The 25,927-nt window shown below is 59.9% G+C and overlaps 2 protein-coding genes across 2 annotated transcripts; one reads left to right on the plus strand and one right to left on the minus strand.

Annotated features, from left to right (window-relative positions):
• Window positions 1-408: 408 nt before the first annotated feature.
• Window positions 409-4,333, minus strand: LOC311204366 (butyrophilin subfamily 1 member A1-like; the record flags this gene model as incomplete). Its single annotated transcript, XM_084280797.1, has 8 exons — window positions 409-1,100; window positions 1,854-1,874; window positions 2,031-2,051; window positions 2,344-2,367; window positions 2,581-2,685; window positions 2,927-3,208; window positions 3,549-3,896; window positions 4,261-4,333. The coding sequence occupies 8 exons, from the start codon at window positions 4,331-4,333 to the stop codon at window positions 409-411; spliced, it is 1,566 nt and encodes a 521-aa protein (XP_084136923.1).
• Window positions 4,334-16,241: 11,908 nt separating this feature from the next.
• On the plus strand, window positions 16,242-22,459 carry LOC311204367 (butyrophilin subfamily 1 member A1-like; the record flags this gene model as incomplete). Its single annotated transcript, XM_084280798.1, has 11 exons — window positions 16,242-16,314; window positions 16,694-17,041; window positions 17,245-17,526; window positions 18,260-18,364; window positions 18,579-18,599; window positions 18,891-18,911; window positions 19,065-19,085; window positions 20,614-20,634; window positions 21,001-21,021; window positions 21,259-21,291; window positions 21,771-22,459. The coding sequence occupies 11 exons, from the start codon at window positions 16,242-16,244 to the stop codon at window positions 22,457-22,459; spliced, it is 1,635 nt and encodes a 544-aa protein (XP_084136924.1).
• Between the last annotated feature and the right edge of the window lie 3,468 nt (window positions 22,460-25,927).

Consider the following 25,927-nt stretch of genomic DNA (forward strand, 5'->3'; position numbering starts at 1 on the left):
GAAATGTCTCTTTCCCAGAGCCCCAGGGGGGCAAATCCTTTCCCCACTCAGGACTTTCCTCTTCTGCTGCCCCTGAAGCTGCTCTGGGACAGAGAGGCTTTGGCACAGGGAGCCCAGTCCCTAAACCAGCCGCCTGGATGGGAGGATGCAGAGCTGGGGTGTCCCGGGGACACGGGGTGCTGGCAGAGTGGGGGCTCCCCACAACCAAGACAAGGGGGGGGCTGGGTTGCCCTGATTCCCCCCACCTCCCAGCCCCGCCCCCTGCTCACCCTGCTGGGAGCTGCCCCCAGGCTCCTGCTCCCACCACTGCTCCAAGCCCCCTGCAAACCCCCTTCAGCAGCAGCCAGGAACCAGCACAACCCCCCAGGAACCCCCACGGCCACACTGCATGGTCACACACACAGAGCTTTATTGAGTCCTGTCCTGCTCTGCCTGGGCAGAGGGGGCTGGGGTGGGCCTGAGGGGGATGTCATCTGCTCCAGGGGCAGGGAGGAGAGGAGTGTGGGCAGAGTCTGCAGAGGGTCTGGGGCTCGATGGGGCTGAGGTGGACATGGAAGTTGGGAAGGAGGTGCTATGCCAGAGGCACAGCTCAGTTCCCTTTGTCTGCACCCAAAACCAGGGGCGGATGGTCTCTCCATTGAAGGAGGCTGGTGGGAAAGTGAAGATCTCATCCCCACTGTGACCATCGATGAAAGTCACGAGCCCCCCCGGGCAGTCCAGACAGACCCAGACTCTGCTGGGGACCCGGGACACGGCCAGGGGGGTGCGAGTAGAGGTGAGAGACAGAAACTGCCCTTTGTAGTGCCCCATCCCCCAGATACCTTCATTGGGGCTCCAGTACATGTTCCCTTTTTTCTCCACAGAGTCCCTGGCCACCCCCACAGCCCACCATGAATCCCCTCCCTCCTCCCCCTTCACCTCCACCTCCCAGCAGTGCTTCCCCTCCCTGAACCCCTCCCGGCCAAACACAAAGCGCCAATACGTAAATCTCTGAGGGGTATCAGGCAGGTCCTGCCATTCCCTTCCCCTTCTCACACTTCTCCCATCCTGGGACAGGACAAGATTGGGATGAGCCGTGTCAGGATCCAGGGTCACCACGTCTGCAGGGACAGGAGGAGCCAGAGCATCAGGGGCAGAGCTCAGCGCTGGGCAGGTTTCACCCCCCCACCCAGGGACAGGATCTGCACCATGGGGCAGGACATTGGGCATCTCCTTCCGCCAAGAGATCCCATCCCAGGGACAGTCCCAGCACAGCCACAGCCGAGCTTGGTCCCGTGGGAACAGGCACTGGTGGGGCTGCAGCCCCAGTGTGGAGGGGCAGGATGGGGAGGCAGCGGCTGCATCTGGGCAGTGCCTGGGGTGTCAGGGGGGAGATGGCTCCTCTTGGCCCCACTGATGGAGCTCACGAGGGGTGGGACAGGAGAGAACACAGCAGGGGAACAGCCCAGTGCCACACTCAGGTTCTGGGAGTCACCCAACACCCCCAGGCACAGCCAGTCCAGAGCACTGGCCAGCCCAGATGCCCCTTGCACATAAGGAAAGGGAGGAGAACCCCCCTGAGAAGCACCCAAACCCCCACTTACCTGTTGTGTGGGGATGTAGAAACTTCCACCGAGCTACATGGAGAGAGGAGAGCTGGTCACATCCCAGAGCCGGTCCCAGCAGCTCTGGGCAGGGCAGAGGCTCCATCCCCACGTTGGTCTCCCCCAGCTGCCCACCCTCCCAGGCACATGGCCTTGGCCTTTCCCAGCCCCAGGGATGGGGGATGGAGAGGACGGGCAGGAAGGGAAAGGGCCGAGCACAGAGACCCCAGGACAGGACCCCAGGCTGTGCTGGAGCTCAGGGACACTCACCCAGTTCTGCATCTCGTTCCCCTGGAAAGCAAAGAGAAACCACGTGTGATCAAAGGGGAACATCTGCTCATCCCCCAACTGCCCATGAGGAGCCCTCAGAGCTCGGGCACACCCCAAATTCCTCTTTGGGAAGGGAAAACCCCCAACCCCAGGAATGGCTCCTTCCACCAGACTCACCCAGTTCTGCATCCCGCTTCCCTGGAAAGCAAAACCAAGAAGCAACGTGTGACCAGAGGGAACAACCACTCACCCCAGGGCTGATCCCACAGGAGCTCACAGAGCTCGGGCTGATCCCCAGCTCCTCCTTTTTGGGGAGTTGGACCAGACCCACCAGGCTCCCAGGAATGGCTCCCTGCCAGCCCAGCCCCTGCCAGCCCACCCAGGCTCTCTGGAGCTCAGCCCCAACATCAGGAACCCCCCAAAGCCAAGTCCCTGCCGGGGGCTCCTGTGCCAGGAGGTTTTGCTGGGGGAAGGGGCCAGAAGGACTCACCCAGCTCTCTGGAATACAGCAGCGCTGGAAAGCAAAGGCAGAGGAAGAGGAGGTGAGGAGAGCAGCTTGCTTCCTCAGCAGGAACAGCTCCAGAGGGTCTCTGGCACCTTCCCACCAGCCAGGCGCTCTGGCCGTGCTCCCTGTCCCCCCACCCACACCCCACCGTGTCCTCGTCCCCTTCCGTCCTTCCCAAAGAGCTTTTGGGTGGAGCCAACACGTCCCTGGGGGCAAACGCACCTTTCCTTCTCCAGAGAGAAGCCCCGAGGCCAAGGAGCCCAAGGGAGAGCACGATGACCACAACCAGCCAGGAGATCCAGGGACGGGCGTTGTGGAAAAAGGGAGCTGGAAACAAACAGATCCGCAGGGAAAGGGACCGATTCCCACTCGTGTCCGTGGGGAGAAGGACCCAGAGACCCCCGCCCCACACCCCCATGCAGCCCTTGTCCCGCGAGCCCTGGACTCAAGGGGACAGAGCCCCCCACCGCCCCAGGCTGCCCCCCAAGCCCAGCCCAAAGCTGCCCCCAGCCAGGCAGCCACCCCCCGCCCTGCTCGGGCCCCGCAGGGGCTGCTGCAGCCGTCGCACCGGAGATGCGCAGGGACGCCTCCTGCTCCTGGGCCAGGCGGCTGTTCCTGACCACACAGGACCAGTTCCCCTCTCCGGTCCCCGTCACCACGATGGCGTCTTCGATGTCAAACAGGCCCCTGGCATCAGGGGAACGTCTCTGGGAGACCGAGGGGACACGGTGCCCGTCGGGGTCTTTCCACAGCACCTCCGGTTGCGGGAACCATCCGGCCGATCGACACAGCACCCGGATGCCTCCGGCCTCGTACCCCTCCAGAGAGAGCTGAGGGACAGAGCCTGTGGCTGGGGAAGAGCCCAGGGTTGGGGTCAGGGAGGGGTGGGCTCAGCTCCAAGGCCCCCACCGCATCCCCGAGCAGACCCCTCACCACTCCCACCAAACCCACCCCAACCTGGGCAGGAACCACCCAGCGTTGATGCCCAACAGCCCCAGATCTCCCCCCAAACTTCCCGGCACAGCCAGACCCAGCTGCCCAGCTTCAGCGCCTCCAGGCAGCGTCTGCACCCCCAAGGCTGCCAGACACCGTGGCAGCTCTGCTGGGGCTCCAAGGGATGGGACAGGGGTCTGGGAGGGACACACGAGCCCAGGGACACCACGACCACCCTGCAAACACCAGACACAAACCTGACACCTCCAGGTCCATCAAAGCTTCTCCATAAGAGTCACCATGGGTCACGGTGCAGACGTACTGACCATCATCAGAGGGTCTCAGCCCAGAGATTCGCAAGTCCAGGCGTCCTCTGGAGAGACCATCTCTGGCCAGCTCTGTCCTCCCAGCATATTCCTCCAGCTGCTCCCCAAACACGTCCTCCCCATGTCGGTAGTGGTGCACCGTTTCAGAGAGCCTGTGCCGGATCCACCTGATGTCCCAGCTCTGAGCATCCACAGCTGGGGACAAGTGACAGGGCAGCACCACGTCCTGCCCCACGGTGACACGGAGAGGGCGGCCTGGTCCCACCACTGTGAAGTCAGCTTGGCCATGGAGAAGGACACAGAGACAGGAGATGGTGCCAGGTTAATCAAGGGTGTTGCAGGCCAGGGCTGAGCTTGGCGTGAGCGGGGCACGCTCCATGCTGCGGGTGTTGCTTTGCCCTGCCATGGCCCAGAGACCCCAGAGGAACTGGAGCAGGACTGGGAGGACTGGAAGGAGAAGGAGGTTTCCCGGGAACCTGCTCCAGAAAACAACCTCCACCCCACCCAGCCCCACAACAGTCACAGCGGCCAAGGGAAAGCGAAAGCATTTGGGGCCAAGCTCCAGGCTGGGCTCCCCCCAGCTCCTGCCCCACATCTGCCACCCAGAGCAGTGAAACCCCCCCCAGCCCCACAGGATCCCTACCTGATCCCAGCCGGAGCACGTGGAGAGTCACCCAAATCCTCAGGAGGCCCCTGGGGCTCCCCGGGAGCCACATCTGCGGCTGCTGGTGAGGAGGGAGGGCAAGGGAGGCAGAGGAGGGCGATGGGGGTCACCGCTGCCCCCCCAGAGGGGATCTGGTGAAGAAGGGCTGCCCCTGCCCCAAAGAGGAGCCAAAACCCCCAAATGTACAGTATGGTGTCAGGAAGGATGTCAAGGCAGGAAATGAGCTGCCAGATGGCAACGGATGGCCCCTCCTCAGGTGAGCATCTGATGTCCCACATCCTTTTCCTGTGCAAAAGCATCTCAAATAATTCGACAGTTTTGGTTTGGGTGTTGGGCTCTGGTGGAGCTGATGAGCTGCTGGGGTGGGGCTAGAATAATCTAGAAGTTTCCCCCAAGTCCAGCAGAGCCAGAACCAGCTGGGCTCAAGGTTGAAGGTGGTGTTGGCCAAGGCTGAACCCATCATAGAACATCACAGCGCCTCTGGGAATGACACTGAGGAGAAAAAAACCACAAGCAGCCGCCCTCTGCCCCCAGAGAAGGGAGAGAGAACATGTGAGGAGCTGTGCTGACACCACGGCCAAGGGGGAAGTGGGGGGAGGAGGCACCCCAGCTGCTGGGGAGAAAGATGCCCCTAGAGAAACCCACGGTGGAGCGGGTGTCCCCCCACAGCCCATGGGAAAGGCTCAGACCCCACCTGCAGCCCCTGGACAGGCCCCATGCTGGAGCAGGGGGAGACAGGCCGGAGATGCTGTGACCCAGATTGGAACAACCCCCTGTCAGCAACTGCAGCCCATGGGGAGAGACAGAGACACAGAGATGAGAGAGAGAGAGAGAGATTTGCCCTGGAACAGGTTTGCTGGGGGAGGCTGGTGACCCCCCAGAGGACTGGGACTGAGAGACACTGTGGCTGCCGACTGCACCCATAGCAGAGACCCACAGCAGGGCAGCTGGGGAATGGATAACGCCCTGGGGAAAGGACTCAGGTTGGAGAAGGTCCTGGAGGACTGTCTGCTGTGGGTGAGACCCCACGGTGCAGCAGGGGGAGGGTGTGGAATCAATGCCCCCCCCCCACCCTCCCACCGAGAAGGAAACCAACTTGCACGGGACTGAGCGAAGCCCCCAGCTCCCAGCCCCTGCCCCCCTGTGCTGCCATCGGGGGGAAGAAGGGAGTGAAATCACGACTAGAGTGACGTCTGCTAAGAAGGGAGCGGGGAGGGAGGTTACAGGTGTTTTAAGATCTGGAAAAGGAAACCAGCTCATGAAGAAGTAACCGAGAATCCCATTTTCTCCCAGTCCCTGCCCCCCTGCACTGCGAGCCAGGGGAAGAAGGGAGCAAGATCCTGGCTAAAGGGAAGTCTGCTTAGAATGGACGGGTGGGGGGAAGGTGTTTTAAGATCTGGTCGTGCTCCCAACTCCAGTTTCTTCACTGTCCTTTGTAGTGTAGTGGAATAAATTAGGTAGTTTCTCTCTTCTTCACTTTGTGTTGAGTCTGTTTTGCCCACATCATTGCTGACAGAGCGATCTCTCCCTCTCCTTATTTTGACTCCTGAGCCTCTTAATATATATTTTCTCCCCTGTCCAACTAAGAAGGGGAGTGATAGACTGACTTTGGTGGGCATCTGGCCTCCAGCCAGGGCTAAACCACCACAGTCACCTGTCCCTCAAACCCAGCCAGGGCAGCTTGTGGCTCCTAATTGTTGGCACCAATTCTGCACAGGTAAAACAATCCGACCAGGATCGCTCCCGCTCAGTTGAACACAACTTCTCCTGGGCAATCAATTCAAACAATCCAGGGGCTGGTTTTGGAGAGGGGAATGGTAAAAATAACCCTTCTGAAGCATGGAAAAAGGATCAGCCCCTTTTTCATTCCGTGGTGCCAAGAGAGAAAAGGGAATTAATATATCAATCCACACAAACACTTGGTACTTCACAGGACAAGTCAGTCCTGTTCACAAGTGTCTAACTCAGGGCTGGCTCCACAAGAGCACAGAATCACAGAATCACAATGCTGGAAGAGACCTTTGAAGACCATCAAGTCCAACCATTCCCATTGACCCTTTTTTTGAACACATCCAGGGAAGGTGAGTCAGCCCCTCCCTGGGCAGCCTGTTCCAGCCCTGACAACTCTTTCAGGAAAAGATTTTTTTCTAACATCCAATCTGACCCTGCCCTGGGGCAGCTTGAGCCCATTGCCCCTTGTCCCATCTCCTGTCCCCTGGCTGAAGAGACCATCGCCCACCTCTCTACAACCTCCTTTCCAGTAGTTGTAGGTGGTGAGAAGGTCTCCCCTCAGCCTCCTCTTCTCCAGGCTGAACACCCCCAGCTCCCTCAGCTGCTCCTCACAGGATTTGCCCTCCAGCCCCTTCCCCAGCCTGGTTGCCCTTCTCTGCACTCGCTCCAGGACCTCCAGGTGCTTTTTATAGAGGGGAGCCCAGAACTGGACACAGTACTCAAGGTGTGGCCTCACAATCCTCTCCCCAGACCTACTGGCCACACTGTTTATGACACAAGCCAGGATGCCCTTGGCCTTCCTGGCCACCTGGGCACGCTGCTGGCTCCTGTTTAGTTGGCAGCCACCCAACACCCCCAGGTCCTTCTCTGCCTGACAGCTCTCCAGCCAGTCTCCCCAGCCTGTAGCGCTGCAGGGGGTTGTTGTGTCCCATGTGCAGCACTCTGCACTTGGCCTTGTTAAACTTCATCCCCTGGGTCTCAGCCCATTGGTCCAGTCTGTTCAGATCCCTCTCAAGAGCCTCCCTGATGTATGACATCTCATGCTCTGTTGTTAATTTAGGTTCATTTGGGTCACTAGAATGCTTTAGCACTTCTAGGAAAGGCTGCAACTGTGAGTTGGTAAGGCCCAAATAGGGTTGAATCCAATTTCATGCCCCCGCCTTTATTTGGCCTTCATTAAGGGGTTTGATGTTCATGTCCAGCTCGACAGGCTGCGGCCCTTACCTGCCTTGCAGCCACAATCACACCCAGGTATTTCCACAGGGATATTTCTCTGACCTTTCTCTGGGGCAATGACCAGACCCCATTGTTGCAGGCCACAAATCATAGACTCATAGAATCCCAGCCTGGGCTGGGTTGGGAGGGACCCCAAGGGTCCCAGAGCTCCAACCCCCTGCCACAGGCAGGGACACCAACCTCCAGGCCTGGAGCTACACAAGGCTGCCCAGGGCCCCAGCCAACCTGGCCTGGAACACCCCCAGGGATGGGGCACCCACCCCCTCTCTGGGCAGCCCCTTCCAGCCCCTAATATCTAATTTAAACCTTCCTTTCTTTAGTTTTAATCCATCCCCCTTGTCTTGCCATTATCTACCCTTTGAACAAGCTGATCCCCTCCTGTTTCTCAGGGACTGGAGGCTGCAGTGAGGTCCCCCCACAGCCTTCTCTTCTCCAGGCTGACCCAGCCCAGCTCCCTCAGCCTCTCTCCATAGGGGAGCTGCTCCAGCTCTCTTGTTCCATGGCTTGCAACTGCTCTGCAGTGTCTGCAGCCAGCAAGATGTCACCCATACCGTGACAGCAATGCCCTGTCGGGTAGGCCTCACACACTGGGGATAGCGCTTGAGCAACAACCCCCTGACAGATGGTGGGCGAGTTCTTCACACCTTGAGGTAGAAGGTTCCAGTGATCTCATTTCACAGGCTCATCAGGATTTACAGTTGGTGCAGTAAAGGCCAATTTCTCCTTGTCCAGAGGGGCCAAGGGTATAGTAAAGAAACAATGCTTTACAGCCCACAGCCATTAGTTTTAAGGCCTTTGGGGGCGAGCAGAGCTTTCCATGGAGGAAACACCGTCTGCTCCTCCTTTGTCATATGTTGCCCCATCCTCAGGCCTGTCCCCAGTGCCTCACCTCATCAGGTGTCTGCACACTGCTCCAGACCTGGCAGCTCCCCTGCTGCTCTCAGCTTCACCGGGCTCTGTCTCTGCTGCACGTCGCCCTGCAGCCCTCAAGTTTCATCACATCATGTCAAGGTCACCATATGTCATTGTAGAGATGGACCCCACACCCCACTCAGCCATCAGTGTGCTTCAGAATCCTCCAGCCCCTTTGTTGCAGCTGCACAGGCTCTTTATAGCATCACCCAACCAACACATGGGGACACTGTAGGCTGAAGGGTCGTTTTACACTTTGGCCATTGGTCAGCTTGTTCTGCTGGGCTGCGGGCAGTCTGCACCCCCTCTTCATCCTCACCCTGTTCTGGGAGCTCCTTACAAAGGGAGTGATTTCTCCAGCTCAAGGGGGTGCAGGGATGTTGTCGAGGTCAATCCCTTCAGCCATCAGGGCTGGGTTGCTGGCAGAACCGCTGCTGCCTCCCCCAACACTTCTCCCTGCAAAACCATCTAGATCCCATAGACACCCCCTGAACCTTCTTCCAGGTGTCTCGGGGGGATGCGAGGGGCCGTGCTGATAGAAGGGTGAGGGGGTTGAGGTGCTGGAAGGGCTGAACCCAGTTGAAGATGGGGAGTCTGGGAGGAAGAGGGAGGTACCACATGAGACCTGAGTCTGGGGTCCCAGCAGCATCTAGGCCTTGCCCCTCACTCCAGACCCTGTCACTCAAGAGAAGCTGCAGCCAACGCGATCAACATTGATAAAGCTTTATTGAGTCCAGTCCTGCTCTGCCAGGGCAGGGGGGGCTAAACATGGGGCAGAGGGTGACATCAGCTCTGGGGGCAGGGAGGAGAGGAGCACGGGCAGAGTCTGTAGAGGGGCAGGGGCTCTGCAGGGCTGGGATGGGGGTGCAAGGGGGTGAGGAGGTGCTGTCCCTGAGACACAGCTCGGTTCCCTCTGACCACACCCAAAACCAGGGTCGGATGGTCTCTCCATTGAACGAGGCTGGTGGGAAAGTGAAGAGCTCAACCCCATTCTCAGCATTGATGAAAGTCACCAGCCCCCCCGGGCAGTCCAGACAGATCCAGACTCTACTGGGGACCTGGGACAGGGACAAGGGGGTGCGAGGATCGGTGAGAGACTGAAACTGCCCTTTGTAGTGCCCAACCGCCCAGATCCCTTCTTCGGGGCTTACTTCAATATCCTCTTTCCTGTTCACAGAGTCCCTGGCCACCCCCACAGCCCACTCTGAATCCCCTCCCACATTCCCCTTCACCTCCACCTCCCAGCAGTGCCTTCCATCCATGAATCCCTCCCAGCCCAGCACACAGCGCCGAGATGTAAATCTCTGAGGGGTGTCAGGCAGGTCCTGCCGTGTTGTTCCCTTTTTCACACTTCTCCCATCATGAGACAGGTCAAGTTTGGGATGAGCCGTGTTGGGATCCAGGGTCACCACGTCTGCAGGGACAGGAGAAGCCAGAGCATCAGGGGCAGAGCTCAGCGCTGGGCAGGTTTCACCCCCCTGGGGACAGGATCTGCCCAGTGGGGCAGGACATGGGACATCTCCTCCCTCCAAGAGATCCCATCCCAGAGACAGCCACCGCTGAGCTCAGTCCCTTGGAGAAACACAACCCCCCAGAGAGGCACCCAAACCCCAATTACCTGGAGTGTTGGGCAGCAGAAACTTTCTCCAGGCTGCAAGGAGAGAGGAGAGCTGGTCACATCCCAGAGCCGGTCCCAGCAGCTCTGGGCAGAGCAGAGGATCCATCCCTGTGCTGGTGTCCCTGAGCTGCCCACCCTCCCAGGCACATGGCCTTGGGCTGTCCCAGCCCCAGGGATGGGGGATGGAGAGGATGGGCATTGAGGGAAAGGGCCGAGCACAGAGATCCCAGGACAGGACCCCAGGCTGTGCTGGAGCTCAGGGACACTCACCCAGTTCTGCATCTCGTTCCCCTGGAAGGCAAAGAGAAACCATGTGTGATCAGGGGGGACATCTCCTCATCCCCCAACTACCCATGAGGAGCCGTCAGAGCTTGGGCACACCCCAAATTCCTGCTTGGGAAGGGAAAAACTCCAACCCCAGGGATGGCTCCTTCCACCAGACTCACCCAGTTCTGCATCCCGCTTCCCTGGAAAGCAAAACCAAGAAGCAACGTGTGACCAGAGGGAACAACCACTCACCCCAGGGCTGATCCCGCAGGAGCACACAGAGCTCGGGCTGATCCCCAGCTCCTCCTTTTTGGGGAGTAGGAACAGACCACCTGACTCCCAGGAACGGCTCCCTGCCAGCCCATCCCACACCAGTCCAGCCAGGGTCTCCGGAGTTCAGCCCCAATGTCAGGAACCCCCCAAAGCCAAGTCCCTGCCGGGGGCTCCTGTGCCAGGAGGTTTTGCTGGGGGAAGGGGCCAGAAGGACTCACCCAGCTCTCTGGACAGCAGCGCTGGAAAGCAAAGGCAGAGGAAGAGGAGGTGAGGAGAGCAGCTTGCTTCCTCAGTGGGAACAGCTCCAGAGGGTCTCTGGCACCTTCCCACCAGCCAGGCGCTCTGGCCGTGCTCCATGTCCTCCCACCCACACCCCACCGTGTCCTCGTCCCCTTCTGTCCTTCCCAAAGAGCTTTTGGGTGGAGCCAACACGTCCCTGGGGGGGCAAACGCACCTTTCCTTCTCCAGAGAGAAGCTGAGAGGCCAAGGAGCCCAAGGGAGAGCGCCAGGAACACGCCCAGAGCAGCCATCCAGGGATGGGCATCGTGGAAAAAGGGAGCTGGAAACAAACAGATCCGCAGGGAAAGGGACCGATTCCCACTCGTGTCCGTGGGGAGAAGGACCCAGAGACCCCCACCCCACACCCCCACGCAGCCCTTGTCCCGCGAGCCCTGGACTCAAGGGCACAGAGCCCCTCCATGTCAGGGAAGGCCGCAGGCCTGCCCGCGTCCTAGCTCTCTTCATGTAGGCCCTGACAATATCCTCACGTTCCCATGAGGCAGGAAAAGTCCCTCTTGCTGAGAGGATCTTAATAATGACATTCTCAAAACACAGCGGCCGTGATGACAGGGGTACAGGCTGCCCTGAGCCAGGAGTTATGGGAAGAACTGGGGAGTAACGGAACATGTGAAGAAGCAGCCAGAGTAAGATGGTCACACAGCCGGTGTGCGGATGCTTTTGGGCATCAAAGGTAAACGAAGGGTATTCAGCTGTAAGATGTGTTATCAGAACTCGTTATAATCACTAACTAATCAGTGGGGTGTGAACAGTGTCTGTACCCAATTAGCAGTTTTCAGCTCACCACGTTTGCAGTGAGAAATGTCTGTGATCTGTGGGATTTCACCAATAAACGGCTGCACCCCAAACCCATATCGAATGGGGTGTTGCTCATCACTGGTCTCCACACCCCCACACCCCGGGCTGCCCCCCAAGCCCAGCCCAAAGCTGCCCCCAGCCAGGCAGCCACCCCCCGCCCTGCTCGTGCGCCGCAGGGGCTGCTGCAGCCGTCGCACCGGAGATGCGCAGGGACGCCTCCTGCTCCTGGGCCAGGCGGCTGTTCCTGACCACACAGGACCAGTTCCCCTCTCCGGTCCCCGTCACCACGATGGTGTCTTCAATGTCAAACAGGCCCCTGGCATCAGGGGAACGTCTCTGGGAGACCGAGGGGACACGGTGCCCGTCGGGGTCTTTCCACAGCACCTCCGGTTGCGGGAACCATCCGGCCGATCGACACAGCACCCGGATGCCTCCGGCCTCGTACCCCTCCAGAGAGAGCTGAGGGACAGAGCCTGTGGCTGGGGAAGAGCCCAGGGTTGGGGTCAGGTAGGGGTGGGCTCAGCTCCAAGGCCACCACCGCCTCCCCGAGCAGACCCCTCACCGCTCCCACCAAACCCACCCCAACCTGGGCAGGACCCGCCCAGCGTTGATGCCCAACAGCCCCAGATCTCCCCCCAAACCTCCCGGCACAGCCAGACCCAGCTGCCCAGCTTCAGCGCCTCCAGGCAGCATCTGCACCCCCAAGGCTGCCAGACACCATGCCAGCTCTCCTGGGGCACCAAGGGACGGGACAGGGGCCTGGGAGGGACACACGAGCCCAGGGACACCACGACCACCCTGCAAACACCAGACACAAACCTGCCACATCCAGATACATCAAAGCTTCTCCGTAAGAGTCACCATGGGTCACGGTGCAGACGTACTGACCATCATCAGAGGGTCTCAGCCCGGAGATTTGCAAGTCCAGGCGTCCTCTGGAGAGACCATCTCTGGCCAGCTCTGTCCTCCCAGCATATTCCTCCAGCTGCTCCCCAGACACGTCCTCCCCATGTTGGTAGTGGTGCACCGTTTCAGAGACCCTGTGCCGGATCCACCTGATGTCCCAGCTCTGAGCATCCACAGCTGGGGACAAGTGACAGGGCAGCACCACGTCCTGCCCCACGGTGACACAGAGAGGGCGGCCTGGTCCCAACACTCTGAGGTCAGCTTGGCCATGGAGAAGGACACAGAGACAGGAGATGGTGCCCAGGTTAATCAAGGGTGTTGCAGGCCAGGGCTGAGCTTGGCGTGAGCGGGGCACGCTCCATGCTGCAGGTGTTGCTTTGCCCGCCCATGGCCCAGAGACCCCAGAGGAACTGGAGCGGGACTGGGAGGACTGGAAGGAGAAGGAGGTTTCCCCGGAACCTGCTCCAGAAAACAACCTCCACCCCAGCCAGCCCCACAATAGACAAGGGAAAGAGAGAACATGTGGGGCCGAGCTACGTGCTGGGCTCCCCCTGCCCCACGGCAGCTCCTGCCCCACATCTGCCACCCAGAGCAGGCAAAAGCCCCCACCAGCCCCACAGGATCCCTACCTGATCCCAGCCGGAGCACGTGGAGAGTCACCCAAATCCTCAGGAGGCCCCTGGGGCTCCCCGGGAGCCACATCTGCGGCTGCTGGTGAGGAGGGAGGGCAAGGGAGGCAGAGGAGGGCGATGGGGGTCACCGCTGCCCCCCCCAGAGGGGATCTGGTGAAGAAGGGCTGCCCCTGCCCCAAGGAGGCACTGAAACCCCCAGAGCCCCTGCACCAGCACCCCGACGGCACCAGGAACCGGTGCTCGAGGGCAGGACGGGACCACAGCTGGGTGCCCGGGGCAGCCCCTGCTCTGCCCCACGGCCCCTCTCCAGGAGGGATCCCAAATCTCTCCAACCACAGCCCGAAATGAAGGGGAACTCTCCTGAACCCCCTGGCTAAGGAGAGGTTTCTTTGGGAAGGGGAGGGGAGGGAAGGAGCTCTGGGATGATGAAAACAATGGAGCTTGTCCAAATTCCCACGTTTCAGTGGGTGTGACGAGAGGCCCCCGCTCCAGGAGAGGAGCTGCCATTCCTCCCTCCAGCCAGGCCAAATCAAACCTCAACCAGCCTCAGTGCCTGTGAAGCGGGTGGGCTTTATGGCAGCCCCCCCACCCCCACCAGCAGACTGGGGCTGGGAGGGGGGAGTCGCTCCTCCTCAGGACTGGGAGCCAAGTTTCTCCCCCCACACACCCCGTTTCCACAGACAGACTCCACCTATGGATGGTATCTGTAAGAAACTCAGGCTTAAGCAAATGAACTCCCAGGAACTCCTTCCCAGGTGGAGGGGCGTGCGCTGTGACAGGGTGGTCATCAGGGATGAAGGCTGGATGTCTTCCTCACGGTGAAGATGAGGGGGTGGTCTGACCCTGGCTGGAGGCCGGATGCCCACCGGAGCCCCTCTGTCACCCCGTTTCTTAGCTGGACATCCAGCTCGGTGTATATTGAGGGGCCACCTTGACTCTGAAGCCTCTCTGAACTGGAGTCTCTCCAAGCTGGAGAGATACTGTGGGGGGTTGGCCCTGGCTAGAGGCCAAATGCCCTGCAGGCCGCTCGCTCACTCCCCTTTCCAGCCAAAAAGGGGAGAAAAGAGACACTGGGAGGCTCAGGGCTGGAGATAAGGCCAGAGGGGTCACTCTGCAAATAGTGCAACGGGCAAAACAGCCTCAGCACAGGATAAAGGAAAGAAAACTGGTTTATTCCACCACAACTGCACCCCCAGTGACCCAGAGTCGGGTGAGGAGAAGGGCAGCCAGGTCTGAAAGCACCTTCCCCCCACCCCTCCCATCTTAGGAGACGATTTTCCTCCCTTCTATCCCCCCAAACGCAGCTCAGGGAGGGGCAGGGAATGGGGAAGGGAATTCAGTCCCTTCCTCCCCAGTTGTCTTCTGTCTCAGCTGGGGGGGGGGTGTCATCTCACACCCCCCCTTCCCCTGCTGCACCGTGGGGTCCCACCCACGGCAGACAGTCCTCCACCAGCTTCTCCAGCCTGAGGTCTCTCTGTCGGGGAGTCATCTCCTCACCACCGGCCTCTCAGCAGGGCTCCTTCCATGGGGCGCTGACGGTTGGGCCCAGACTCGCCCGGCCTGGTCCCCCCACAGAGTCACCAGTCCCCCAGCAAACCTGCTGAGGCCTGGATCAGTCTCTTCACAGGCTGTAGATGTCTCTGCTCCCCGTCCTCATCCGTGGGCTGAGAGGGGCCACCCGCTGCACTGTGGTCTTCTCCACGGGCTGCAGGGGTGAGGTGGTTTAGGCCTGGCTGGCGGCCAGACACTCACCAAATTCGGTCTATCACTCCCCTTTGTAGCTGGACAGGGGGAGAAAATGTGTATTGAGAGGCTTAGGAATCAGTGTGAGGAAAAGGGAGAGATCACCCTGTCACCAGCGCCATGGGCAAAACAGACTCTACACAGAGAGAGGGGAAGAAACTCTCGGGTTGCTGACGCTGCCTGGAAGCCCAGTGACCCAGAGTCGGGTGAGGAGAAGGGCAGCCAGGTCTGAAAGCACCTTCCACCCACCCCTCCCTTCTTAGCAGCCTTTAGTCTGGATCGTGCTCCCTTCTTCCCCCCGATCGTGGCACTGGAGGGGAAGTGGTGGGGGGGGGCAGGGCCTGGGAAGATGGGGTTCTCAGTCACTTCCTCATGTGAGAAATGACTCGGTCCCAAACAGGATTATAACCCCTTCATAATTTCACTCCCTTCCTCCCCATCCCGTTGTGGCACAGGGAGGGGCAGGGGCTGGGAGCTGGGGGCTTCGCTCAGTCCCGTGCAAGTTGGTTTCCTTCTCGGTGGGAGGGTGGGGGGGGGGGCATTGATTCCACACCCTCCCCCTGCTGCACCGTGGGATCTCAGCCACAGCAGACAGTCCTCCAGGAACCTCTCCAACCTGAGTCCTTTCCCCAGGGCGTTATCCATTCCCCAGCTGCCCTGCTGTGGGTCTCTGCTATGGGTGCAGTCGGCAGTCACAGTGTCTCTCAGTCCCAGTCCTCTGGGGGGTCACCAGCCTCCCCCAGCAAACCTGATCCAGGGCAAATCTCTCTCTCTCTCATCTCTGTGTCTCTGTCTCTCCCCATGGGCTGCAGTTGCTGACAGGGGGTTGTTCCAACACAAGTCACAGCAGCTCCTGTCTGTCTCCCCCTGCTCCAGCGTGGGGCCTGTCCAGGGGCTGCAGGTGGGGTCTGAGCCTTTCCCATGGGCTGTGGGGGGACACCCGCTCCACCGTGGGTTTCTCTAGGGGCATCTTTCTCCCCAGCAGCTGGGGCACCTCCTCCCCCCACTTCCGCCTTGGCCGTGGTGTCAGCACAGCTCCTCACATGTTCTCACGTCCTTCTCTGGGGGCAGAAGGCGGCTGCTTGTGTTATTTTTCTCCTCAGTGTCATTCCCAGAGGCGCTGTGATGTTCTGTGATGGGTTCAGCCTTGGCCAACACCAGCTTCAACCTTGAGCCCAGCTGGTTCTGGCTCTGCTGGACCTGGGGGAAACTTACTGCTTCTTCCAGCCTCACCCCAGCAGCTCATCACCTCCACCAGAGCCCAACACCCAAACCAAAACTGTGGCTTTATTGGAGACGCTTGGGCTCTGGTAGGAGGAAGTTGGACTTGAAACACTCAGGAGGGGAGGGGCTTGAAATTTCTGTTGCCATCGGGCAGCTCATTTCCTGCCTTCACATCCTTCCTGACACCATATTGTACATTTGGGGGTTATGTCTCCTCTCTGGGGCAGGGGCAGCCCTTCTTCACCAGATCCCCTCTTGGGCGGCGGTGACCCCCATCGCCCTCCTCTGCCTCCCTTCCCCTCCCTCCTCTCCAGCAGCCGCAGATGTGGCTCCCGGGGAGCCCCAGGGGCCTCCTGAGGATTTGGGTGACTCTCCACGTGCTCCGGCTGGGATCAGGTAGGGATCCTGTGGGGCTGGTGAGGGCTTTTCCCTGCTTAGAATGTCAGATGTGGGGCAGGAGCTGCCATGGGGCAGGGGGAGCCCAGCCTGGAGCACAGTCCCAAATGCTTTCGCTTTCCCTTTGCCGCTGTGGCAGTTGTGGGGCTGGCTGGGGTGGAGGTTGTTTTCTGCATCAGGTTCCTGGGAAACCTCCTTCTCCTTCCAGTCCTCCCAGTCCTGCTCCAGTTCCTCTGGGGTCTCTTGGCCATATGGGAGGGCAAAGCAATGCTGGCAGTATATGTGGTGCCCGGCTAATGCCAAGCTCAGCCCTGGCCTGCAACACCCTTGATTAACCTGGGCACCATCTCCTGTCTCTGTGTCCTTCTCCATGGCCAAGCTGACTTCAGAGTGTTGGGACCAGGTCGTGTTCTCCGTGTCACCGTGGGGCAGGACGTGGTGCTGCCCTGTCACTTGTCCCCAGCTGTGGATGCTCAGAGCTGGGACATCAGGTGGATCCGGCACAGGCTCTCTGAAACGGTGCACCACTACCGACATGGGGAGGACGTGTCTGTGGAGCAGCTGGAGGAATATGTTGGGAGGACAGAGCTGGACAGAGATGGTCTCTCCAGAGGCAGCCTGGACTTGCGAATCTCTGGGCTGAGACCCTCTGATGATGGTCAGTACGTCTGCACCGTGACCCATGGTGACTCTTATGGAGAAGATTTGGTGTATCTGGAGGTGTCAGGTTTGTGTCTGGTGTTTGCAGGGTGGTCGTGGTGTCCCTGGGCTCGTGTTTGATGGGAGATCTGGGGCCGTTGGGCATCAACGCTGGGCGGGTCCTGCCCAGGTTGGGGTGGGTTTGGTGGGAGCGGTGAGGGGTCTGCTCAGGGATGCGGTGGGGGCCTTGGAGCTGAGCCCACCCCTCCCTGACCCCAACCTCTTCCCCAGCCACAGGCTCTGTCCCTCAGCTCTCTCTGAAGAAGTATGAGGCCGGAGGCAGCCGGGTGCTGTGTCGATCGGCCGGATGGTTCCCACAACCGGAGGTGCTGTGGAAAGACCCCAACGGGCACCGTGTCCCCTCGGTCTCCCAGAGACGTTCCCCTGACGCCAGGGGCCTGTTTGACATTGAAGACGCCATCGTGGTGACGGGGACCGGAGATGGGATCTGGACCTGTGTGGTCAGGAACAGCCGCCTGGCCCAGGAGCAGGAGGCGTCCCTGCGCATCTCCGGTGCGACGGCTGCAGCAGCCCCTGCGGCGCCCGAGCAGGGCGGGGGGTGGCTGCCTGGCTGGGGGCAGCTTTGGGCTGGGCTTGGGGGGCTGCCCGGGGTGTGGGGGTGTGGAGACCAGCGATGAGCAACACCCCATTCGATATGGGTTTGGGGTGCAGCCGTTTATTGGTGAAATCCCACAGATCACAGACATTTCTCACTGCAAACGTGGTGAGCTGAAAACTGCTAATTGGGTACAGACACTGTTCACACCCCACTGATTAGTTAGTGATTATAACGAGTTCTGATAACACATCTGACAGCTGAATACCCTTCGTTTACCTTTGATGCCCAAAAGCATCCGCACACCGGCTGTGTGACCATCTTACTCTGGCTGCTTCTTCACATGTTCCGTTACTCCCCAGTTCTTCCCATAACTCCTGGCTCAGGGCAGCCTGTACCCCTGTCATCACGGCCGCTGTGTTTTGAGAATGTCATTATTAAGATCCTCTCAGCAAGAGGGACTTTTCCTGCCTCATGGGAACGTGAGGATATTGTCAGGGCCTACATGAAGAGAGCTAGGACGCGGGCAGGCCTGCGGCCTTCCCTGACATGAGGGGGCTCTGTGCCCTTGAGGCCAGGGCTCGCGGGACAAGGGCTGCATAGGGGTGTGGGTCGGGGGTCTCTGGGTCCTTCTCCCCACGGACACGAGCAGAAATCGGTCCCTTTCCCTGCGGATCTGTTTGTTTCCAGCTCCCTTTTTCCACGACGCCCGTCCCTGGATGGATGCTCTGGTCGTGTTCCTCCCGCTCTCCCTTGGGCTCCTTGGCCTCACAGCTTCTCTCTGTAGAAGGAAAGGTGCGTTTGCCCCCGAGGGACGTGTTGCCTCCACCCAAAAGCTCTTTGGGAAGGACAGAAGGGGATGAGGACACGGTGGGGTGTGGGCTGGAGGACAGGGAGCACGGCCAGAGCGCCTGGCTGGTGGGAAGGTGCCAGAGACCCTCTGGAGCTGTTCCTGCTGAGGAAGCAAGCTGCTCTCCTCACCTCCTCTTCCTCTGCCTTTGCTTTCCAGTGCTGCTGTCCAGAGAGCTGGGTGAGTCCTTCTGGCCCCTTCCCCCAGCAAAACCTCCTGGCACAGGAGCCCCCAGCATGGACTTGGCTTTGGGGGGTTCCTGACATTGGGGCTGAGCTCCAGAGAGCCTGGGTGGGCTGGTGGGGCTGGGCTGTCAGGGAGCCATTCCTGGGACCCAGGCAGGTCTGGTCCTACTCCCCAAAAAGGAGGAGCTGGGGATCAGCCCGAGCTCTGTGAGCTCCTGTGGGATCAGCCCTGGGGTGAGTGGTTGTTCCCTCTGGTCACACGTCACTTCTTGGTTTTGCTTTCCAGGGAAGCGGGATGCAGAACTGGGTGAGTCTGGTGGAAGGAGCCATTCCTGGGGTTGGGGGTTTCCCTTCCCAAAGAGGAATTTGGGGTGTGCCCGAGCTCTGAGGGCTCCTCATGGGCCGTTGGGGGATGAGGAGATGTCCCCCTGATCACACATGTTTTCTCTTTGCTTTCCAGGGGAACGAGCTGCAGCCCTGGGTGAGTGTCCCTGAGCTCCAGCACAGCCTGGGGTCCTGGCCTGGGATCTTGGTGCTTGGCCATTTCCCTCCCTCCCTGCCCGTCCTCTCCATCCCCCATCCCTGAGGCTGGGAAAGCCCAAGGCCATGTGCCTGGGAGGGTGGGCAGCTGGGGGCCATCAGCATGGGGATGGACCCTCTCCCTTCCCAGGTTCTCCTGGTCCCAGTATGGAACATGACCAGCATGGGAGGAGCCATTCCTGGGGACTTTTGGGAGGGTCCATTTCCCACACAGGAATTACCCACTTAAGGGACTAGGGGAAGGCTGTGGATGTGTCTGCCTGGCCTTCAGGAAAGCCTCTGACAGGGTTTCTCCCAGCATTCTGGCTGAGAAACTGGCTGCCACTGGCCTGGACTGGTGGCCCCTCAGCTGGGTTAGACACTGGCTGGATGGCCGGGCCCAGAGGGGGATGGAGCCAAATGCAGCTGGAGGCCGGTCAGGAGTGGCACCCCCAGGGCTCAGTGCTGGGTCCAGTTCTGCTCAACGTCTTTATCCATCACCTGGATGAAGGGATGGGATGTTCCCTCAGTGGGTTTGGGGGTGACACTGAGCTGGGAGGAAGCGTTGATCTGCCTGAGGGTGGGGAGGCTCTTCAGAGGGGTCTGGACAGGCTGGGCCCATGGGCTGAGACTCAGGGGATGAGGTTCAACAGGGCCAAGGGCAGAGTCCTGCCCATGGGACACAACAACCCCAGGCAGAGCTACAGGCTGGGGAGACTGTGTGGAGAGCTGTCAGGCAGAGAAGGACCTGGGGGTGTTGGGTGACTGACCAGGAGCCAGCAGTGTGCCTGGGTGGCCAGGAAGGCCAAGGGCATCCTGGCTTGTGTCAGTCCCAGTGTGGCCAGTAGGGCTGGGGAGGGGATTGTGCCCCTGGGCTGGGCACTGGGGAGGCTGCAGCTGGAGTGCTGGGTCCAGTTCTGGGCTCCTCAGCATCATAAGGACATGGAGGTCCTGGAGCGAGTGCAGAGAAGGGCAACCAGGCTGGGGAAGGGGCTGGAGGGCAAATCCTGTGAGGAGAGGCTGAGGGAGCTGGGGGTGTTGAGCCTGGAGAAGAGGAGGCTGAGGGGAGCCCTTCTCCCCACCTCCCCTGCCCTGCCCTGCCAGGAGGGTGCAGAGAGGTGGGCGATGGTCTCTGCAGCCAGGGGACAGGAGATGGGAGGAGGGGCAATGGGCTCAAGCTGCCCCAGGGCAGGGTCAGCTCAGCTGGGAGGGCAAAGTTCTTCCCTGGCAGAGTTGTGGGGCTGTGGCACAGGCTGCCCAGGGAGGAGCTGAGTCCCCAGCCCTGGGGTGTTTAACAGGGGGGAGATGAGGTGCTCAGGGATCTGGGTCAGCACAGGACAGGGACAGTTGGACTCGATGGTCTTGAAGGGTTTTCCACCCTGGTGACTCTGATTCTGTGTGATTTGGGGTCTGACCGAGCTGTTCCTGGGCAGTTCTGGGGTGACAAGCTCTGCCCTCTGATCAAATATCTCTTTTTATTTTACTTTCAGAGGAACAAGCTGCAGCCCTGGGTGAGTGTCCCTGAGCTCCAGCACAGCCTGGGGTCCTGTCCTGGGGTCTCAGTGCTCGGCCCTTTCCCTCCCTGCCCGTCCTCTCCATCCCCCATCCCTGGGGCTGGGAAAGCCCAAGGCCATGTGCCTGGGAGGGTGGGAAGCTCAAGGGGACACCAGCGTGGGGATGGAGCCTCTGCCCTGCCCAGAGCTGCTGGGACCGGCTCTGGGATGTGGTCAGGCTGGAGGGTGCTTTTCCTGGGCTGTGGGGGTGTTTCCCAGTCCCCAATCCAGAATTCCATCTTTCCCAAGCTCTGTTTTCCCTTCATGAGCAGTTCTGACATGAAAATCTGTGCCCCCGATCCAATATCTCTGTTTCCTTTGCAGGGGAACGAGATGCAGAACTGGGTGAGTGTCCCTGAGCTCCAGCACAGCCTGGGGTCCTGTCCTGGGATCTTTGTGCTCGGCCCTTTCCCTCCCTGCCCATCTTCTCCATCCCCCATCCCTGGGGCTGGGAAAGCCCAAGGACATGTGCCTGGGAGGGTGGGCAGCTGGGGGACACCAGCATGGGGATGGACCCTCTGCCCTGCCCAGAGCTGCTGGGACCAGCTCTGGGATGTGACCAGCTCTCCTCTCTCCTTGTAGCTCGGTGGAAGTTTCTGCATCCCCACAGTACAGGTAACTGGGGGTTTGGGTGCATCTCTCGGGGGTTCCCCTCCCATTCCTCGTGCACAAGGGGCATCTGGGCTGGCCAGTGCTCTGGACTGGCTGTGCCTGGGGGTGTTGGGTGACTCCCAGACCCTGAGCCTGGCACTGGGCTGTTCCCCTGCTGTGTTCTGTCCTGTCCCACCCCTTGTGAGCTCCATCCATGGGGCCAAGGGGAGCCATTTCCCCCCTGACACCCCAGGCTCTGCCCAGACCCAGCTGCTGCCTCCCCATCCTGCCCCTCCACACTGGGGCCGCAGCCCCACTGGTTCCTGTTCCCAAGGGACTGAGCTCGGCTGTGGCCGTGCTGGGACTGTCCCTGGGATGGAATCTCTTGGAGGAAGGAGATGCCCCGTGTCCTGCCCCATGGGGCAGATCCTGTCCCCAGGGGGGTGAAACCTGCCCAGCGCTGAGCTCTGCCCCTGATGCTCTGGCTCCTCCTGTCCCTGCAGATGTGGTGACCCTGGATCCCAACACGGCTCATCCCAAACTTGTCCTGTCCCAGGATAGGAGACGTGTGACAAGGGGAAAGGACTGGCAGAAGCTGCCTGACACCCAGCAGAGATTTATGTGTCAGCACTGTGTGCTGGGCCGGGAGGGGTTCAGGGAGGGGAGGCACTGCTGGGAGGTGGAGGTGAAGGGGGAGGTTGGACCAGATTCATGGTGGGCTGTGGGGGTGGCCAGGGACTCTGTGGAGAAAAAAAGGAACTTGTACTTGAGCCCCAAAGAAGGGATCTGGGGGGTTGAGCACTGGAAAGGGAAGTTTCAGTCTCTCACCTCTCCTCGCACCCGCCTGCCCCTGTCCCGGGTCCCCAGCAGAGTCTGGGTCTGTCTGGACTGCCCGCGAGGGCTGGTGACTTTCATCGATGGTCACAGTGGGGACGAGATCTTCACTTTCTCACCAGACTCCTTCAATGGAGAGATCATCTGGCCCTGGTTTTGTGTGGGGACAAAGGGCACTGAGCTGTGCCTTGGGGACAGCACCTCCTGTTCCCCTTCCACCCACATCTCAGCCCCACCGAGCCCCAGCCCCTCTGCAGACCCTGCCCACGCTCCTCTAGTTGCTGCCCCCGGAGCAGATGAGCCCCTCACCCCCACTCCAGCCCCCCCTGCCCAGGCAGAGCAGGACAGGACTCAATAAAGCTCTGTGTGTGTGACCATGCAGTGTGGCCGTGGGGGTTCCTGGGGGGTTGTGCTGGTTCCTGGCTGCTGCTGAAGGGGGTTTGCAGGGGGCTTGGAGCAGTGGTGGGAGCAGGAGCCTGGGGGCAGCTCCCAGCAGGGTGAGCAGGGGGCAGGGCTGGGAGGTGGGGGGAATCAGGGCAACCCAGCCCCCCCCTTGTCTTGGTTGTGGGGAGCCCCCACTCTGCCAGCACCCCGTGTCCCCAGGACACCCCAGCTCTGCATCCTCCTGTCCTGTTGGGATCAGGCCTGAGGTGTGTTTCCCTCCGTCCCTTCTGAGCTGGGCACTGGGTGCAGGCGGCTGGTTTAGGGACTGGGCTCCCTGTGCCAAAGCCTCTCTGTCCCAGAGCAGCTTCAGGGGCAGCAGAAGAGGAAAGTCCTGAGTGGGGAAAGGATTTTCCCCCCCTGGAGCTCTGGGAAAGAGACATTTCCCAGTACTGACTGGGGTGGCTGCTGCTGCCTCTGTGGGGTCTGGTGCTGCTGTGGAGCTGGGGGTGATGTAGGGGTGTCTTGGGTTTGGGTGGGCTGGGTTGGGCTGTGGGTGGGGTTGGTTTTGGGTTGAGTTGACTTGGCTTGAGATGACTTGAGTTGACTGGAGCTCACTGCAGCTGCCTTGAGGACTGGGTGCAGTTTGGGACATGGAGCTGTTGGGAGTGTCTGGAGGATGGGGAAGGGTCTGGGGGCCAGGGAGGGGGAGGGATGTCTTCTGAGGAGAGGCTGGAGTCCTTGGGTTTGTCCAGCCTGGAGAAGAGGAGGCTGAGGGGAGACCTCATGGCTGGGTGAGGAGGGGAGCGAAGGGCAGCGCCGATCTCTCTCCTCTCTTTGGGGACCAGGGATGGAACCTGAGGGATGCTGAGGGGGATGCTGAGGCGGTGTAGGGGTGTGTTGGGTTTGGGTGGGCTGGGTTGGGCTGTTGAGGAGGCAGCGGTTCTGCCAGCAACCGGGTCCTGATGGCTGAAGGGATTGACCTCGACAACACCCCTGCACCCCCCTTGAGCTGGAGAAATCACTCCCTTTGTAAGGAGCTCCCAGAACAGGGTGAGGATGACGAGGGGGTGCAGACTGCCCGCAGCCCAGCAGAAGGCAGAACAAGATTGTTGTGAGTTCCCACGTCCAAAACCCAGACCCCAGCTCACTTTCCTTCAAGCCAGGAGCTGCTTATATACATTTGAGGGTTACATAACTAGGGGCCAGAATAGGGGGGGTGGGGGAAAGGTCATCTGCACCCTATCAGGTCTCTCTCACCACAGTGGAATTTCGAAGTACCAGGAGATCTCGTTACAGGTTCCCAGTCCCAGGCTTTTCAGCCCCTTGTTAGGGAATTCTTAAGGCTGTTTTTGCAAGAGCAGGTAGCTGTGGCCTTGGTCAGCCAGCCAGGCTCCTACATCCCACCCTTGAGATCCTACCTTTGAGATCCCACTCTTGAGATCCCATCCTTGAGATCCCATCCTTGAGATCCCATCCTTGGAATTCTCCCCCTTGAGATCCCCCCCCTTGGGATCCCACCCTTGATGATGCCACCCTTGAGATCCCATCCTTGGAATCCCATCCTTGGAATCCCACCCTTGAGATCCTACCTTTGAGATCCCACCCTTGAGATGCCACCTTTGAGATCCTGTCCTTGAGATCCCACCCTTGGTCCTTGGAATCCCCCCCTTGGGATCCCACCCTTGAGATCCCACCTTTGAGATCCCATCCTTGGAATCCCCCCCTTGAGATCCACCCCTTGATGATCCCACATTTGAGATCCCATCCTTGATGATCCCACATTTGAAATCCCACACTTGAGATGCCACCCTTGGGATTCCCCCCCTTGAGATCCCATCCTTGAGATCCCACCCTTGGAATCCCACCCTTGATGATCCCACCTTTGAGATCCCACCCTCAATATCCCACCCTTGGGATCCTCCCCTTGACATCCCCACCTTGGGATCCCTCCCTTGATGATCCCACCCTTGACATCCCACCCTTGTGCGGGGTGGTGCTGGGTGGTGCTGGGTGGTCCAGGGGACCCATCCTGCTCCATGGAGATGGAGGATCGATCCCACCCCCACCCAGCAATGACATCAGCAAAGGCCGGAAATGGGTCATTTATTGAGCGTCCGATGGGCGTGGCCTCCGATGGCGCCATTTGTGGACGTGGATCCCAACGTTCTCCCCTCGGATTGGGTGGGAGGTGGAGACCCAACCCAAGGCCAACCCAACCCAAGACAACTCAACTCAACCCCAACCCAACCCAACTCAACCCATCCCAACTCAACTCAACTCAACCCCACCCAACTCAACCCAACTCAACCCAACTCAACCCAACTCAACCCAACCCCACCCAACCAACCCAACTCAACCCAACTCAACCCAACCCCACCCCACCCAACCAACCCAACTCAACCCAACCCAACTCAACCCAACCCATCCCAACCAACCCAACTCAACCCATCCCAACCCAACTCAACCCAACCCAACTCAACCCATCCCAACTCAACCCAACTCAACCCAACCCAACTCAACTCAACCCATCCCAACCCAACTCAACCCAACCCAACTCAACCCATCCCAACCCAAGGCCAACCCAACCCAAGACAACTCAACTCAACCCCAACCCAACCCAACTCAACCCCACCCAACTCAACCCAACTCAACCCAACTCAACCCAACTCAACCCAACCCCACCCAACCAACCCAACTCAACCCAACTCAACCCAACCCCACCCAACCAACCCAACTCAACCCAACTCAACCCAACCCCACCCAACCAACCCAACTCAACCCAACTCAACCCAACCCCACCCCACCCAACCAACCCAACTCAACCCAACCCCACCCAACCAACCCAACTCAACCCATCCCAACCCAACTCAACCCAACCCAACTCAACCCATCCCAACTCAACCCAACCCAACTCAACTCAACCCATCCCAACCCAACTCAACCCAACCCAACTCAACCCATCCCAACTCAACCCAACTCAACCCAACCCAACTCAACTCAACCCAACCCCACCCAACGCAAGAGAACTCAACTCAACCCAACCCAACTCAACCCAACTCAACCCAACCCAACTCAACCCAACCCCACCCAACGCAAGACAACCCAACTCAACCCAACCCAACTCAACCCAACCCAACTCAACCCATCCCAACTCAACCCAACTCAACCCAACCCAACTCAACTCAACCCAACCCAACTCAACCCAACCCAACTCAACCCAACCCAACCCAACTCAACCCATCCCAACTCAACCCAACCCAACCCCACCCAACCAACCCAACTCAACCCATCCCAACCCAACCCAACTCAACCCATCCCATCCCCACCCAACCAACCCAACCCAACTCAACCCAACCCAACCCAAGACAACCCAACCCAACCCCACCCCACCCCCTGCAGCCTGTGGAAGAGGATGAGGAGCAGAGACCCCCCACCTCCAGCC

This window comes from Gallinula chloropus (genome assembly GCF_964237585.1).
Source record: "Gallinula chloropus genome assembly, contig: HAP1_SCAFFOLD_245, whole genome shotgun sequence".
Lineage (NCBI taxonomy): Eukaryota > Metazoa > Chordata > Aves > Gruiformes > Rallidae > Gallinula > Gallinula chloropus.